This window comes from Sander lucioperca, chromosome 16 (genome assembly GCF_008315115.2).
Source record: "Sander lucioperca isolate FBNREF2018 chromosome 16, SLUC_FBN_1.2, whole genome shotgun sequence".
In the NCBI taxonomy this organism is placed as follows: Eukaryota; Metazoa; Chordata; class Actinopteri; order Perciformes; family Percidae; genus Sander; species Sander lucioperca.
In genome coordinates, this window is record NC_050188.1 from 8,885,527 (window position 1) to 8,904,466 (window position 18,940).

General features: G+C 41.1%; 1 protein-coding gene across 1 annotated transcript in view; it reads right to left on the reverse strand.

Moving 5' to 3' along the window:
• Nucleotides 1–14,938, reverse strand: part of LOC118493477 (oocyte zinc finger protein XlCOF6-like) — a 45,174-nt gene extending 30,236 nt beyond the window's left edge. The window contains exons 1-3 of the mRNA XM_035993413.1: nucleotides 14,859–14,938; nucleotides 10,168–10,708; nucleotides 9,579–9,879 (exon numbers count right to left, since the gene is read on the reverse strand). Coding sequence (XP_035849306.1) covers nucleotides 9,579–9,879; nucleotides 10,168–10,708; nucleotides 14,859–14,938 — 922 coding nt within the window. The remainder of the gene's footprint in view (nucleotides 1–9,578; nucleotides 9,880–10,167; nucleotides 10,709–14,858) is intronic.
• Nucleotides 14,939–18,940: the final 4,002 nt, after the last annotated feature.

Genomic DNA, 18,940 nt, shown 5'->3' on the forward strand with positions numbered 1-18,940 from the left:
AATGCTCATTATGTCAATCGTTCAAACAGTGATGTAGACATAACATTTTGTGAAAATACTCTCTTGAGAATGTTTTTTTTTTTTTGGAAAACAGTGCTTGTCCCTCAAAAATTCAAGATGGCAACCATTTTTCAAGATGGCCACCATTTCTCTTGAATCCTTACATACATTTTCAAATGGTGATGCTATCATCACATTTCGTACAAATATTCTTCAAGGAACATTCTCATGGAAAAAGGTGTGTGCCACTCAAAAATTCAAGATGGCGACCATTTTCAAGATGGCCACCATTTCTGTCAGAGCTCAATTTATTGTGTTATGGAAGGTTTTGTTTAAAGGGGTGATAGAATGCAAAACCGATGTTACCTTGTCATAGTTGAATAACGACAGTCCGGTGGGTAAATAGGACATACATAGAACCTCAAAATCCCATTGACACCTCTTTCCTCTGCAAATCTCACATTTTAAAACTGCCGCTGAAAACGGGCGAATCTCAACGAGCCGCGTAGTTGACGTCAACTCGGCGGCTCCTCCTCATTTGGCTCTAGTCTCTATCTTTGTCACGCCCCAACATTTACATAGGCTACACCACTGATCTGAGGTCAGCTAAGTCTTCTGAATCTAGCTAGGTCATGCAGATCAGTAGATGGAGCTCCGTCACGGCTGGCAGCCCACGGTACTCCATACCCGCGCAAAGTCACCATTTTTTGGGTTAATGGACTACCAAACGCCGCTGTCCTGACAGAGCTCCAGGGCCTGCAGCTCCTCTCTTCCTGCTAAATGGCCGCTGTGTGTGAGTGAGCTTGTTACGCCCGCAATCTCTTACCACAGGTTCCAGTTAATCTTATAATGGATATGTGTGTTGAGTTATTTAAACAAACGATCATGGAAATAAACGCCTCTTGTCTGCGAGTCTCATTGATAGAGCCTGCGGCTGGATGGAGCTCTATCAATGAGAGCTAGCTAGCCTCCTCTTAGACCTCTGAAACCAAATCCCTAATGTTCACAAAAATGCATTAAATTGAAATCAACACCATAGTTAGCTTTACAAGACCTTGGGGTAGATGTTATATAAGTGGCGTGACGAAATTCAAACTGTAAATATACGAAAGTTATGCCGGCAGCTGGCAGCCAGCCAGCTCCACGGAGCGCCGCGGAGCCCCGAGCCCCGGTCGTCCAGTAACCGAGAAACGGTGACTATCACTGGGTATGGAGGTTGCCGCTTTCTCGTCAGACTGTGTGGAGCTCCTAAAGTCCGACACGTCTTACCAAATTTGCAATTAGCCATCAATTTTCGTAAAATTGCCCATATTTGAGCTTTATATAGTTAGTTTCTCGCATAAAAAAGTCTCAGAAGTGAATTTAATAACGAAATAGCAGACAAACAATGTATAACTTTGCAGTGTCTGAAATATGAGACCTGCTGTCTCGTCTCCAGTGTGTTTCTATGGGGTTCGCTCAAACCAATCAGAGCGCAGCTCATCTAAATATTCATGAGCAGACCATATTTGGAAGAAAAGCTCTTGTTCCAAATAGAGCCATATTCACAGGGTAGTTAATGGCCTAATAAAATAGCATTTGAGCAATATTCAGCATAACCAATGTTACATACTCTATTAGGAGACCTTAAGGAACAGTGTAAAATACCCCATAAAATCATTCTATCACCCCTTTAATAGAGTGAACGTCATAACACAACCAGGGCACACTGGTGACTTCACTGCTGTGGAACTCAGCATGGGGTTCAGTGTCAGCTGATCTAGTTTTACTTACACTGTAGTTCGGAGAGGCTTGTGTACTCCAATGAACCTGAGAGCTATGCCGGCAGGGATTTTATATCCCTGGCAAGTTTAACTAAGCCGGACAGGTCAAAGCAGAGGAGGCAGACAAAGCAGACATTATGATTATTTGACAGAAATGGTGGCCATCTTGAAAATGGTCGCCATCCTGAATTTTTGAGTGGCACATACCTTTTTCCAAAAGCGTGTTCCTTGAAGAGTATTTCTGCCTAATTGTATGCTTGTATCACCATTTGAACAATTGAAATAATTAATATTTGACAGGAACGGTGGCCATCTTTAAAAATGGCCGCCATATTAAATTTTTGAGTGGCCAACGCCTTTTTCCAAAATAGTGGCCCTTAGGGAGTATCTGTGCCAAATGTCATGCTTCTATACCAATTTGAACAATTTTTTTACTAATCTGCTGCACTATTAAACATAATCTTAGCCTCAAGCATAGAGTATGCCGTGACATGTTGCACAGTGCTGTTGTTACAATGTTTCCGTGAAAATCATGATGTTGCCATCCACAATACATGGTGTACATGAGTGGTGATCCGCAGCCGAAGATCATCCATTTGTTTGCTAAAGACAGCAAGGAGTTAGCCTTAGCCTACCGTTAGCCCCCCTCTCTTTGTTTACGTCTCAACCCGGCTTGTGTGCACTACCGGTCGGCAGAGCTGTGTTGATAGACCTCGGCAGTGCTGTAGTGCATTCACTAATTTATTTGCATTTTTTCAGCTCCGAAATTTAGCAAAGTTACTTCCTTTTCTCAATTTGGCCAGCTGTGGCATAAGTTAGCTTGGCAGTCAGTTCCAATGCGCTACTTGCGTTAGGCTAGTGTGGATCGTGTTGCTGTGCTGTATGTTGTTCATTCATTCCCCCCCCCCAACATACATTGTATCAGTGGAATATTCCCTTTTACCAGCTATGGAAACAGCTTCTATATACATGTATACACACATAGTTTCTATATACATGTATATAGGGCTGGGCGATATGGAGGAAATCAAATATCACAATATTTTTGACCAAATATCTTGATATCGATACGGTAACGATATTGTAGTGTTGACTATTGCTGCTTTCACAAAATATTTACACAATGAGATTTTAGATAAATAATCATCAGTAATGTGGATATAATGACTAAGTGGGTAAAGGTAAATAATAGAACAGCTAGAACAGTCTGGTTCAGAAAATGACATCACTTTACTGTAATGCAGCCTTCAAAACCAGGAAAAGACACCACTTATGTCATATTACGATATCCAAAATCTAAGACAATATCTAGTCTCATATCACAATATCGATATAATATCGATATATTGCCCAGCTCTACATGTATACACACATAGCTTCTATATCCATGTATACACACATAGCTTCTATATCCATGTATACACACATAGCTTCTATATCCATGTATAGACACATAGCTTCTATATCCATGTATAGACACATAGCTTGTATATATATTTCTATATATTTCAGATGTAAACGTGTCCCACCTGTCCCCTGGTCCGCTGACAGCTTCCTCTCAGACTTCATGTTAAAGTTCCTCGCGGCTCTGCTCCTCTTCTCCCCGACCTGTTTCAGGAAATACAACAACACGTTAGCTTAGCAGGAGCTAGCTGCTAGCGGCTAACCTTAGCTTTAGCACCGACTCCCTGCGACATTAAAAGAGAAAACCAACCTGCTCTGTGTAGCTTTGTTCCAGCTTTTAAAACCACATCCAGCAGTTTGGGACCTTTCTTTCTTCTTAAGAAACTAAACACTGGCGCCTTTTACTCCGCCGTCCTCACCACGATGTGACACACAAACAGTTAACGTTAGTTCCGGGGACGGACGCTATTCCGGGTCGTACCAACAACTTCCGGGCAGATGTTTGTTTACTAATGTAACCGAGGGTTTCTTCTGTTGCTGTCAGTACCCGATCCGTACCGCCTGTAAGATCCGTGGACTTCGGTAAAGTTAGACAGAAATTGGCAGATTCGCGGGTTTGCGGTTCAATAAATCTTAGATGAAATATGTTACTTACACAATAGGCACCTCTATCTAACTAGTAAGGTATTATTTATTATTTTTTTAGGCCTTCTCTGAAGGCGTAGAAGGCCCTGAAGGTTCCCTACTGAAAAAAAAAAAATATAATATATATACACATCCACACACACACACACACACACACACACACACACACACACACACACATATATATAATAAAATAAAAATAACAGATCAATAAGAACATGTACATCTCAGCACAATCTTCCAAAATTATTGTAAGTCATTCAAATAACAAATTCCCATGTTCAAAAAGGAGTAGGAAGGTCCTACCCCATTTTTCCATTTTTATCCCTTAGTTAAATACAAAACAATTTGATGCTTCACTTATTTATACATGTTTACATACACATACGTACATGTACCGTATATCTACCTACCTACACTCACATAAACACACACGCATACACATCAAGGTTATAATCGTTAACGAAAACGAACGAAATAACGAAAACTAGGTGGGGAAAAACATTGTTGTTAACTGAAATAAAAATAAAAACGAGGCATTACAAAAAAACAATAACGAACTAAAACTGTAATTTCTGTTTGTAAAACTAACTAAAATGAAATATTAAAAACACAGACGGTGCGTTCAATGAAACTGGTAATTTACAGCCTCGTGGTGCATTCAAAGTTGTTGTTAAATGTTTTTGTCATTCAACAGCTATTTACTAGTGAAATAAGTTATTGTTATAGTGATTACATTATTATTAAATATTTCATTTTGACGATATGGCCTTCTTTAATGTCGCCAACTGTTTAGTACCCTTCTTTTTTTTTACTTTCTCAAAAAGTATCGGTTCAGGCACCGTTAAGGCACCGGTACCGTTTTAAAAGTACCGCTTTAGCACCGGTATCCAAACAAACAATACCCAACCCTAATATTGACTCTAGATTCAAATGTGTGACTAGATTAAATATATAATAAACAAATACATTCAATCTTAAAATCAAGTTCATAAAGTCACTTTCTTTGCATTCATTTGATTCCCAATCAAGATCCACTGGTAAGAATGGCTTTCCATTGTTAATATGGACTGTTCTGAAATGCAAAATAATATAATTTTAATCATGTGATCAAACATGCGATTAATCGCGATTAACTATAGAAATTCAGCGATTAATCGTGATTAAGAAAATGTAATCGTTTGACAGCCCTAGTTAAAATACAGGCTGATGCCCACAGGCAAAAGACAGAGCCACCAGACTTTCTTTTCCACTTCTGAGGGCCCCACTTTGTGGCCAGGCCCCTCACTGTCAAAAGCGACATGACAGCTTTTCTAATGGAAGTTCAGTTTTGTTCTACAGTACACTTCCTTATGTTCTTTTGTTCTACACGGTTTTGTTTATTACCATTGGTCCAGGGTGATACAAGAGGAAGGTTTAAATGTAAGACTGATGCATTTAACATACTCTCTCTGAATGTCAGTGGGCTGAATAACCCGGTTAAAAGAAGCAAAATGATAGCTAAAATAAAAAGGGAGAAGGTAAATGTGGCATTTTGGCAGGAGACACACCTTTCAGATATCGAACATGAAAAACTCAGAAAAATGGGTTTTAATAATACTTTTTTTTCATCATACAGGAAAGGAAAAAGGAGGGGAGTAGCAATATTAATTTCAAATGCTGTTAAATTCGAATTAATCTCTCAAATTAATGACAAAGAAGGTAGATTTGTTCTGGTAAAAGGAAAAATGTACCAAAAAGAGGTAACATTATTTAATGTCTATGCTCCCCCTGGGAGCAATATAACCTTTTTCAGAAGGGTGTTTGAACTGATTACATCAGAAACGTATGGGACTCTTATTTGTGCAGGATATACGTCTGAACCCTTCCTTATATACAACCAATAGAATAAGCAAAAGGAATTTGGTGGAAAAGCGCATTAACAAGGTACTAAGAGACTTGGGACTCATTGATGTATGGCGGGCCCTGAATGGATCAACTGCAGGATACACCTTTTATTCTGCAAGACACACAGCCTAGTCAAGGATTGACTATTTTTTTATGCATAAAAAAGATCTACATAGGCTGAAATACTACAGAATAGGTCAGAGGGATCTTTCAGACCACTCAGGGATTTTCCTAACTTTACATTTAGATGGTAGACAACGAAAAACTTTGTGGCGACTCAATACTGGCATGTTGAATGATCCTACATTTAGAAGTTAAATGGAGAAGGACTTGGCATTATACATACAGGACAATGATAACGGAGAAGTTAACCCTAGTATATTATGGGATGCAGCTAAGGCCGTTCTCAGGGGGAAGATTATAGCCAAGATAGCTGCACTCAAAAAGATGAAAATGAAAAAATTAACTAGCTTACAGGGAAAACTGAGAGATTTGGAGCAAACACATATAATAAACAAAGAGCCCTCTATTATACAACAAATCAGACATACTAAACAGGAAATAAATAAAATATTAGGTGAGGAGGTGGAGAAAAATATAAGGTTCATGAAACAAAGATATTATGAGGCTGGCCCCAGAGCGGGAAAATTATTGGCCTGGAGACTCAGAAAACAACAGGCAGAAAATACTATCCACAAGATTAGAGACCCAACTACAAATAAAGTTACCAATAATTTGGACGGTATACAAAAAGCATTTGAAAGAAATTACAAATCGTTAAACTCTCAATCAGAACAGGTTGATAATCACTCAATTGCTGAATTTTTGTGCTCCTTAGACCTTCCCACATTAGGTAAAGAAACTCATGATAAACTCTCACAGATAACAAAGCAGGAAATAAGTAAAGCCATCTCAAGTTTGAATACTAACAAATCACCTGGCACGGACGGTCTCCCTCCAGAATGGTGTAAGTCAATGAGAGATCATCTGCTCCCCGTGTTGGAGTCTTATTTTAATTATATCTTGAAAGGAAGCTCTCTCCCTCCCTCTTGGAGAGAGGCCTTCATATCATTGATCCCCAAAGAAGGTAAGGACAGGATGGACTGTAAAGGGTACAGACCTATTAGTGTGTTAAATACATACTATAAATTGTATGCCACCATTCTAGCAAAAAGAATGGACCTGTAATGCCTTTGTTAATATGAGGTGAGGACCAAACAGGATTCATAAAAGACAGACAAACACAAGACAATATAAGAGGAGTTCAACATACCATCGAATGGCTTAATGAGAACCAAATTAGTGCCATTATCCGAAGTTTAGATGCTGAAAAAGCTTCTGATTCTGATTCAGTCGGGTGGGAATTTATCTATCTAGTAATGGAGATATGTGGCTTCAGTAAGGATTTTATACACTGTATTCAGGGGCTTTACTCCTCCCCTACTGCGAGAATTAAGGTTAACGGCAGTCTGTCTAATTCCATAACTTTACAACGTGATTGCAGGCAGGGCTGTCCCCTCAGCCCCAACCTTTTTAATTTATTCATCAAACCTTTAGCCCAAGCAATACGTCAGGAGACAGGATTAAACGGTATTTCCACGGGAGTAGTGGAGTGTAAAATAAGTCTATACGCAGATGATGTATTGATCACAATCAAGGATCCTAGTTCAGGCCTGCCTTTATTAATGAAAATGCTGCAAACATATGGGGAGTACTCAGGATATGTCCTAAACATACATAAAACACAGGTTATGACATTTAATTACACATCTACAGAAGAATTCACCACAATGTATAGTTTCAATTGGAACTCTTCTAATATTAAATAGCTGGGAGTAAGTGTACCTAAAGACATGTCACAGTTATTCAATATTAATTATAATTGTATTAGCAAAAAAATATATGATGACCTTGATGGGTGGAGCCTGCAGCCCCTTGACTTTGGTAGCAAAATTAAAGCAATAAAGATGAATATCCTCCCTAGGTTATTGTATCTCTTGTTATCAATACCAGTAGAAATCCCTCTGAAACAATTTAGAGAATGGAATAATCATATCTCACAATTCATTTGGAATAAACAGAGACCAAGGGTTACATTTTCTACCCTTCAGCTTCTGGAGGGGAGGGGCGGCAGGGCTCTCCCATCTTTAAGGGATTATTATTTGCCAGCCCAATTGAGACCTCTAGTATATTGGTGTAATTCTTCTTATGTAGCTAAATGGAAAACTGTGGAGTTATCTTTAACAGATGTACTGATACAATCACTGCTTGGCTGTGTGGGAATGGAGAAAAAAACATTACAGACAGAGAGCCAATGGGTGAACTGTTCACTGAAGGTATGGGGAGAGGTGGTTAAAAAATGTGAACTCCAAAAACAGAAAAAACTGCTTAGATGGCCAGCATACGACTCTGAATTCACACCAGCATCACAAGATAATAGATATAAACAATGGACCTATTATGGTATTACTCCTGTATGTAAAATTGTTAAAAAATTGGATCTTAACAGCTTTAACAACTTATGTCAAATGTATGGGCTGGGCAGGCAAGACTTTTACAGGTACTTAACAGTTTCGGGATTATTTTTGTACAAAGCTGAAAGGTTGTAACTCAACAGAGCCACCAGCGGTTATTCATATATTTATGGATGCATACAACTCGGGGAGTATCAAAGGACTCATAAGCAAGTTATACCATGGCATAACTTCATTGAATAAGGACACTACAGACTCTGTGAAAACATCGATGGATTTGGAGAGATTTTTGTTGGAAAAACCTCATTCGTTTTTTCCCAAACAGAAGTCCAAACAGACTGGTACACAATTGGCCTGCTGGAGAAAATGTGGAGAGGTTTTTGCTGATCAGGCCCATGTTTTTTCAAAATTATTTCAAAGGTTCTGTATTTCAATATCAATGTATCATTCACAGCTCTCTATCTTGGAAAAATGCCGGATGGATTGAGTAAAACTTATCTTCTTAGGGTCTTACTGGCTGCAAGTAATCACAAAATCCTGGCTCCAGAAAAATGCCCCCACTATAGATACTTTTGTTAATATTGTAAAACAATTACATGCCCTAGAGCAAATTACTTACTTACTCCAAAAAGATCTGGGTGAAAAACGATGGCAGAAATGGCATGCCTATTTCACCAATGTGTGAGAATGCTTATGATGAGTTGTGTATGGTATTTTGTCTTTTGGATATATATAGATCACCCCTGGACCTCAAATTTGTGTAATGGTTCAGTGTTCTGTATTTGTTTGTTTTTTGTTTTACCTTTCACTTCTATGCTAAAATATGAAATTATGTATAAATAAAGAGTTAAAAACAAACAAAACATGATACACAAAATTAAAACATGAACCCAATGTGTATTGAATAATCTCCCATATTGATACATGATTAATAGTGAGTCTTGCTAAACATACGTTACTTAGAAAGAAGTGAATACATGTGTGGGCCATATAAAATATCAGGTGGTTACATTTGTCTGATTTCTTGATTATAATTGATTATATGACAGACATTACAAGACAAAACAATATGTATTACAATATTTAAAATAAGAGACTTTTTCCTACCAAACAATATAATGTCTTCTATCTAGATGTTGATACATAAAGATTTTAAAGAGAGGTTTTGCATGGACTTGGCACAAACGTTATTCCATGTCACCAGTCTCAGGATCAGAAGAGTCTCCAGTCTGGTCTTCAGTCTCTGGTTGTAAAAGTAGATGTGAGTTCCTGGCTGGTTCTGGTCCTCCACAGTCCTCTCCATCAGCTTCTGTTTCCATCTGACCAACACATTTATGCGTTTTGACATGAGAACGCCAGGCAAATCTTTTGTTACAAACACTGCAGCTGAATCTTTTCTCTCCTGTGTGGACTACCATGTGTGACCGTAAATGTCCTCTCTGTGTAAAATATTTCTTACAAACTGAGCAGCTAAAAGGTTTCTCTCCTGTGTGGACTGCCATGTGTGACCGTAAATGTCCTCTCTGTGTAAAAGATTTCTTACAGACTGAGCAGCTGAAAGGTTTTTCTCCTGTGTGAGTTCTCATATGGTTCTTCAGGGTTCCACTATCAGTGAAAGCTTTATCACACTCAGAGCAGCTAAAAGGCTTCTCTCCTGTGTGAGTTCTCATGTGTGTCTGTAAACTTCCACTCTGTGTAAAAGATTTCTTACAGAATGAGCAGCTGAAAGGTTTTTCTCCTGTGTGAATTATCATGTGTAACTGTAAATTTCTAGACGTTAAAAACGTTTTCTTACAAACTAAACAGCTAAAAGGTTTTTCCCCTGTGTGAGTCATCATGTGTTTCTTCAGGGTTCCACTATCAGAGAAAGCTTTACCACACTCAGAGCAGCTGAAAGGTTTTTCTCCTGTGTGGATTATCATGTGTCTCTTCAGGTGTGGCTTGGTGCTAAATCGGTTCCCACACTGAGAGCAGCTGAATGTTTTCTTAAACACTGAATCATGTTTCAGAGAGTTTAAAGCTGACTGAGGTTCTCTGGTCTCCTTCCAATCAGCACTGTCATCAGTCTCAGGTTCAGAAGAGTCTCCAATCTGGTCTTCAGTCTCTGGTTGTAAAAGTGGATGTGAGTTCCTGGCTGGTTCTGGTCCTCCACAGTCCTCTCCATCAGCTTCTGTTTCCATGTGTTGAGTTTGTCTGTGATGAAGCTGTGAGGACTGAGCTTCCTCTTCATCATCTTCACTCTTCACAGGGACAGGAGTGAATGGGAACTCGGTGATATCAGCCTCCTCCAGCCCTTGAAGCTGCTCTCCCTCCTGACTGCTCCACAGTTCCTCCTGTTCCTCTTTAATGTTTGGGGGGGGCTCTGGCTCCTGCTGGTCCACACTGGAGCTACACTCCTGCTGCTCAGGGGGAACCTCTTCTTTAACCACCGACAGCTGCTCAACATCTGCAGGAAACACATACAGAGAAATGTTGTGGAACTGTATCTTATCACCTGGATTGTGATTGTTATAAAGAAATACTGGTTGTTCAGTCAGTTACTTAGGTTACATCTACACTGCTAGTCTTCCTTTTCAGCCTTGGAAAATTTTTGGAAAGACTGTTGACTGACATATTAGGGCTCTCTTGTGGTGAAATAATGCAACTGCGCTGTTGAGCACAAAGTGGCCGGCGGTAAAAAGTGAAGTTCGATTTTTCCCGTGTAGTCACAGAATGATTTATGGCAGGTAGACGGCGCAACAGTAACACATTCTGAATGATCACAGATTTTTTTGTAGCACCGTAAAAGCTTGTGTTGGCGTATCCAGACAGGTAAATATTTATTGTTATAGGCTAGGCATAGTTGTATTTTAATGTTATTTTAGAAGTTATCTGCTGTAGTTATTGCTGATAGTGGGGCAGGACCATCACGGAAAAGAAGGAATGAAGAACAACTAAAAGCTAAAAGGGAAAGTGACGCCAGGCGAAAACGCGAGTCAACTTCGGTGGGGCTTTAACAAGATGGAGACAATTACGGGATTATATATGATTCCAAACCCACCCAGAATAGGCCCTCAGGTAAGTAGGCTAAGTTACCGTAAGCAACGCTTGAAATACAACGATGCATCTGTAACGTATTCTCTTATTGTAAATTAATGATTTTCTGTCTGAGCAAAACATTCATCGCAACTATATGACCTGCCGGTAACGCTAACTCAGTAATACAGTGGGCAAAGAAAAGACCTTTACGACAGCAGATGTGGTAAAAACACTACCACTTGTGTCCAAAGCGACCGCTAGAATCAACACAAACTGAAAGTTACATATAGTCACATTAAGAGGCATAACAAGATAATTGTCAGAATAACAGAGTGTGAAGTGGACTTTACTGCATTCAAATTGTTCAAGTTGTGTGTGTCTCTGATGAACTGTGAGTAAAACCAATCATTTTTGTCTGATCTGGACATTATTTGAGTCGTTCACTGTTTTTGTTTTTTTTTGCATAAAACGACAGCCAGCGATATTAAAGAATGCCTTGTTTATTGCTAAGGACACAAGGTCAAAATAAAATGATTTATTAAAAATGTAATAACAATATAAAATTAAAGCTGCAAGCAGCGTTGGACGGGCCCTCGTGCCTCTGCGTGCGTCGGGGTTACTGGCGGACGCCTCTCCTTGCGACTGTGCATTTGCGCGTCACTCAGACACTGCAAATCGTCACCAATGAAAAGGGAACTCCCTGCTGAGTTCAATGATACCTCACACAAGACTCTACGACATACAGTTAATTAGCTGTGAAAGGGGGCGTGGCCAAAGCATAGGGGTCGGGGGGGAAACCATGACCAATGAAAAGGGAACTCTCTGCTGAGTTCAATGACACCTCACACAAGACTCCTTAAACGGTTCAAATGTTATGAAAGGGGCGTGGTCTGAGTAAGTGGGCGTGGTTAAGTATAGGGGGCGGCTCAGTATCACATGTAGACCACACATTATAAGTTTCTGTAGATGTCCTCAGGCCTGGACTCTTGTTGATTGTGTGAAATTTCAAGCAGACATGACAATGTATACTGTAGTTACAGCCACTTTCTCGTTCATCGTTAAATACTCAAAATGGCCGCCACGCCCACACCGTCTGACGAAAAGGTTTTCTTTTAATAACTTTTCATCTTTAAGGTGTTGAGATGATAGAGACCAAATTTGAAGTCCGCCGGATGAAATCTCTAGGAGGAGTTCGTTAAAGTATAGCACCTTGACTTTTAGGCCTACTTCCTGTTGCCACTAGGGGGCGCTATGACTTTAAGTAAATATCGGCCGTTATTTGTCCTCAGGGTTGGACTCTTATGAATCCCGAAAAGTTTCGAGCCAATTGGACAATGTACACTCGAGTTACACCCAATTCCTTTTTCAATAGCGAAATGGCCGCCCCGCCACGGCCACGCCCTATGACGAAAAGTTTCTCTTTTAATAACTTTTCATCTTTAACATCTTAAAGGGATACTTCACCGATTTAGCATTAAGCTTTGTATCAGTAGAAACCCGGTAGTATTTTTGAAAGACTGTGCTTCCCTCCCTCAATTCCCCCTGAGACCAGAGATCTCTGTATTGTGGGTCTGGAAAAATGCCTCCGATGATGCAAAGCGACGATTTTTGCGTCATCGGAGGCATTTTTGCCCACAGCCAGTAGTAGGACCTACTTCAGTATGTTTTCAACACGCCCATAGGGGGTTGGACTGTCGTCTTTACACGAAGACTGCCGAACCAAAACGAGCGTCGGCCATCTTGAATCATCGCTTAGCCTACTGGCTTCTCAGCAGAAGATTTTAGATAGATTTATTCATCCCGAAGGAAATTTTAGAACAACAATTATGTGCATTCAAACTACCGCACACGTCACCCCGGGATACATTGGTACAGATCGGAGAACACGCAGGAAACTTTATTACAGACGGAATACTCGACTAGGGCTGCAACTACCGATTATTTTAATAATCGATTAATCTGTTGATTATTTTTTCGATTAATCGATGATTCGGATAAAAAAACAAAAAAAGCATTAATTTACATCAACTCAATACATACATACAGTGGGGAGAACAAGTATTTGATTTTGCAGGTTTTCCCACTTACAAAGCATGTAGAAGTCTGTAATGTTTATCATGGGTACTCTTCAACTGTGAGAGACGGAATCTAAAACAAAAATCCAGAAAATCACATTGTATGATTTTTAAGTAATTAATTTGCATTTTATTGCATGACATAAGTATCTGATACATCAGAAAAGATGAACTTCATATTTGGTACAGAAACCTTTGTTTGCAATTACAGAGATCATACGTTTCCTGTAGTTCTTGACCAGGTTTGCACACACTGCAGCAGGGATTTTGGGCCACTCCTCCATACAGACCTTCTCCAGATCCTTCAGGTTTCGGGGCTGTCGCTGGGCAATACGGACTTTCAACTCCCTCCAAAGATTTTCTATTGGGTTCAGGTCTGGAGACTGGCTAGGCCACTCCAGGACCTTGAGATGCTTCTTACGGAGCCACTCCTTAGTTGCCCTGGCTGTGTGTTTCGGGTCGTCATGCTGGAAGTAGAGGTTGACAAGGGAATCAATTGTCGCTCCCATCCCGATCCCACGAAAATACTCCCGTCACATCCTGATCACGGGACTGCCACCCCAAAAAAATCCTGTCCTGCAAAATCCCGAGAGAAAGACTCCCGAATCCCGTCCCGCTCCGTTCCCTATGTTGTCTAAAGTTATCAGACTCTGTGTGTGTGTGTTTGTGTGTGTACAGCTGCAGCGATGGCCGAGGGAGCGAGAGCAGCTCCTCTGCTCTGCTGTGCTGATGTAATTGTGTGAATGCAGCGCTGCAGAGCCATGTGTCTCTCACTGCTGGGGGGTTAGGTAGTGACAATTTATCGAGACTCCCGCGGGTCACGGTATTCCAAATCAACAAACGTATTGGGAGTTGTAAGTGGTTCTCTTTTCTAAAACGAAATGCCTCGCAATCTTTGGGCGCACTCTTTGGGCGCATTCATGCAGCGTCATTTCTTAATTTAATCTCCGGCTCCATCCCGCCCACTCCCGTTGATTTCTATGCTTGATCCGTCCAGAACACGTTACCGACAGTGAAATTGACTCCCGTACAGCCATACATAGCCCCATTCATCCTCCCCTCAATATGGTGCAGTCGTCCTGTCCCCTTTGCAGAAAAGCATCCCCAAAGAATGATGTTTCCAACTCCTTGCTTCACGGTTGGGATGGTGTTCTTGGGGTTGTACTCATCCTTCTTCTTCCTCCAAACACGGCGAGTGGAGTTTAGACCAAAAAGCTCTATTTTTGTCTCATCAGACCACATGACCTTCTCCCATTCCTCCTCTGGATCATCCAGATGGTCATTAGCAAACTTCAGACGGGCCTGGACATGCGCTGGCTTGAGCAGGGGGACCTTGCGTGTGCTGCAGGATTTTAATCCATGACGGCGTAGTGTGTTACTAATGGTTTTCTTTGGGACTGTGGTCCCAGCTCTCTTCAGGTCATTGACCAGGTCCTGCCGTGTAGTTCTGGGCTGATCCCTCACCTTCCTCATGATCATTGATGCCCCACGAGGTGAGATCTTGCATGGAGCCCCAGACCGAGGGAGATTGACCGTCATCTTGAACTTCTTCCATTTTCTAATAATTGCGCCAACAGTTGTTGCCTTCTCACCAAGCTGCTTGCCTATTGTCCTGTAGCCCATCCCAGCCTTTATTCCTGATGTCCTTACACAGCTCTCTGGTCTTGGCCATTGTGGAGAGGTTGGAGTCCTGATTGAGTGTGTGGACAGGTGTCTTTTATACAGGTAACTAGTTCAAACAGGTGCAGTTAATACAGGTAATGAGTGGAGAACAGGAGGGCTTCTTAAAGTAAAAAACTAACAGGTCTGTGAGAGCTGGAATTCGTATTGGTTGGTAGGTGATCAAATACTTATGTCATGCAATAAAATGCAAATTAATTATTTAAAAATCATACAATGTGATTTTCTGGATTTTTGTTTTAGATTCCGTCTCTCACAGTTGAAGAGTACCTATGATAAAAATTACAGACCTCTACATGCTTTGTAAGTAGGAAAACCTGCAAAATCAGCAGTGTATCAAATACTTGTTCTCCCCACTGTACTTGTTGTTTTAGTTAATTAGTACAGAGCCGGTTGAAAATGTGCCTGTTTGGAACGGGCGATTGCTTGGCCTGTGGTATTGCTGCTTGTAGAATTCTTCAAAACCAAATTGTACCCATTACTTACAGAAGGACCCCAAACCACGTACTCCACTGTAGCCTATAGCCTACTACTGACTTACAGTGTAGGCTACGTCTACATCAGAAGAAGACATTGTAGGCCTACCTACTACTGTATTTACCTGACAGAGAACGGGGCAGATTCAGAATGTAATCACAAAATATCACAATGACAATATGGAGTAATCAGACATTTGCGTTAGCTTTGCGTCATGGACTCACGGCAGTGTGCTACCCAACTGGTCCATTATGGCACATATCTGCGTTCATCAAACACCAGAACCGGACCGTTTGTGTGTGTGTGTGTGTGTGTGTGTGTGCGTACTGAGAGAGAGAGAGAGAGAGAGAGAGAGAGAGAGAGAGAGAGAGAGAGAGAGAGAGAGAGAGAGAGAGAGAGAGAGAGAGATGTCTCGTGTGGTATGATTGTTAACAAATTTAACACTTCAGCAGAGGTGTTCATTTCCATACAGGTTTAGTGGCTTGATGGTTAACAGCGAAGTATGGATTTGATTCACGGGGGTATTTTTGCAACGGTAATGGTATTAGTGTTTTAAGTTAGCAGTAGACTTAATTAACCCGACCCAGGGTGCTGTGTCTGCCTGGTTCAACTCTGAGATGTTCTGACATTGCACAGCGCTGTGAAGGAATAATCTCCGAGATTACGTTATGTTCTGCCAGCTCACAGCTATTTAAAAGATATAAATGCATAATGAACGCAGGAAAAGAGTCAAAGGCTGTAACACCCGCCAGCCCCTGCTCTTGTAAAGCGTTCTGCATGTGGCGTCTGCGTGTGATGTGCAGGTTAACTTTCCCCCAAACACGGACACACATACATACAGATACGCCTCGCTTTATTAGATAGATAGCCTGCCTATAAGTGGCATCACGCTCTGTCTGCCACTTGTTGTCTGTGGTTGTGCTTTGCAAGTTTGAAATCCATCGGACTAACGGTTCGAGAGATATGCGCATAACACACACACAGACAGACAGACGTTCCTGCAATTTATAGATAGATAGTTGTGTAAAGGTAAGTAACCCAAAGAACAGATGCAGACAACACACACACACACACACACACACACACAAACACACCATTAAATTATTACCATCATTGTAGTAAGTACAAGTTAAGTTCATTTGTTCACCACATTTAAACACAGCTTAAGATGACCAAGTGCTATAAAAGAACTTTAAAATGAAATTAAAAAGTACAACACACACAAATATATACATCAACAATAACTGATAATGAGACAAAGCTCAGAATATATACACGACAACAGATTGAAAAATGAATGGGCCAAAAAAGGCGAGTGAATAAAAACGTGTCTTTAGTCCTGCTTTACTGTTAAACGAGCTACGCTAGCTTTATACGTTAAATGAGCTAACGCTAGCTTTACTACTGTTATTAACGAGCTAACGCTAGCTTTACTACTGTTATTAACGAGCTAACGCTAGCTTTACTACTATTATTAACGAGCTAACGCTAGCTTTACTCCTGTTATTAACGAGCTAACGCTAGCTTGTCATGCTAGTCAGCTGGATGACGAGTAAACACCACACCAGCACCAGAAGAGGGACGTTACGTTCATCACTTCAGAACGGAACAAAAGTAGGATTGTGTAGTGACTTTACCCTGCTGTTGAACTCCCTTCCTCCTCATCAAGGACTCCACCATGTTTACGTGTTAGGTGCTGAATCATCAATATGGTGCGCCGTGCCATGCCGTGTCGCTTTTGCTTATCTTGCAATTAACACGTTTTCGATTTATTTAGTGTGAAATGCTCCCACACCTTGGATGACTTAGGTCAGACTGATTTCTCTGCCTCCGCCGTGTGTTTCAGAACAACGTTACGGGTCTCTCCGGTCTCTCTCCGTATTTCCTCTACCCCCGCTCTGCTCTTTTTTCGTTTCTTTCGCTCCGCGCTCAAGTCAATTTATTTTTTTTATCTTCGCGACTGAGTGGCATATTTATACAACGAATCGATAATGAAATTCGTTGCCAACTTTTTCAATAATCACATTTTATCGATTCCTTGTTGCAGCCCTATACTCGACACACTACGCAAGTTTTGCCTGCTACGGAGACCAGCACCTCAGCCTGTGGTGCCGCTAGCCGGAATACTTGACAGCCTTTGCCTGCTACGCATGCCAGACCATCAGCCTGCGGTGTTGCTCGATGCCGCTAGCCGGTAGAGGGACATCCTCAGCGGTGTGCGGAAAGCGGGACGAGGGTAGGAGTTGGAGCTAGGTGGAAAGCTAATGCTAGCCGGCCACCTGTGCCAGGCTTCGCCTGCTACGGAGACCAGCACCTCAGCCTGCAGTGTTGCTTGATGCCGCTAACTGGTAAGGGGACATCTTCAGCGGTGAAACGCAGAGGATGTCCCTAGCTCATACTCCTAGCTCATACAGCTAACGCTAGCTGGCCACCTGTCCCAGCAATCCTGCTTGCAGGTGTCTCTTTGGACAACAAACTGGACTACATCCAACTTCAACCAAACTCCCAATGCGAGTTCAGAGACTGCCGTGTTGTTGTGGAAATATGGCTGAACAACAGTGCTGCTCTGTCACCGGGTAAGACTACCTAGCTAGTGGAGGTGGGCTTTTTTTTTAACACGGACTGTTGCAGAAATAGGGTGCTTGTATCCAACTAACTGCTAACTGCTGGTGGAGTTTGTGACCGTTAGATGCCGACTATTCTACATTCCACGCAAATTTACGGCTGCGTTTACAGCCTACCAAGATAAAGATATTTTCAGCTTTCTAGCGGTGAAATATCCCTTTAAGATGGCACAGACCAAATTTGAAGTTGATCAGATGAAATCTCTAGGAGGAGTTCGTTAAAGTACGACGTGGAAATGGCCAAAATCGCACTAATTTCGAACTTTTAAATACAAATTGTGGACTTCCTGTTGGGTTTAGGGTATGGCTCCACTAAGTTTCGTGAGTCTACGTTAAACGCACTGCAGGGGCTAAATTTTTTTAACTTTGTAGGGGGTGCTAGCGAGCCATTTTTGTGCGCCTATTCCCGAAACCCTTAAAATACGTAAATTTTCACCAGACTTGATGCGGCCGCCAATTTTGTTGAGTTTTTGAATGTTAAGCCCCTCAAAAAGGCAAATCATTTGCATAAAATAATTCCTTCAGTTCCAATAGGGCCTTCGCTGCTGTTGGCGCTCGGGCCCTAAATATAAATAAAAAATTGTATGCTGTATTTGCATATCTATTTACTTTGTAATAATATGATTTTGTGAAATAAGGGGCAGGACCAAATAAGCTGTTTGTGTTTTTTTATGGTTTTAAAATTTTTTTGTTCTGTCTTGCATCATTGTTGATTGTTCGAGATAAATATATAAATGAAATGAAATAGCTACCCTGGATGGCATTGCCCTGGCCTCCAGCACTAGTGTCAGAAATCTAGGAGTTATTTTTGATCAGGATATATCCTTTAAAGTGCCCATATTATGAAAAAATCACTTTTTCTGGGATTTGGGGTGTTATGTTGTGTCTCTGGT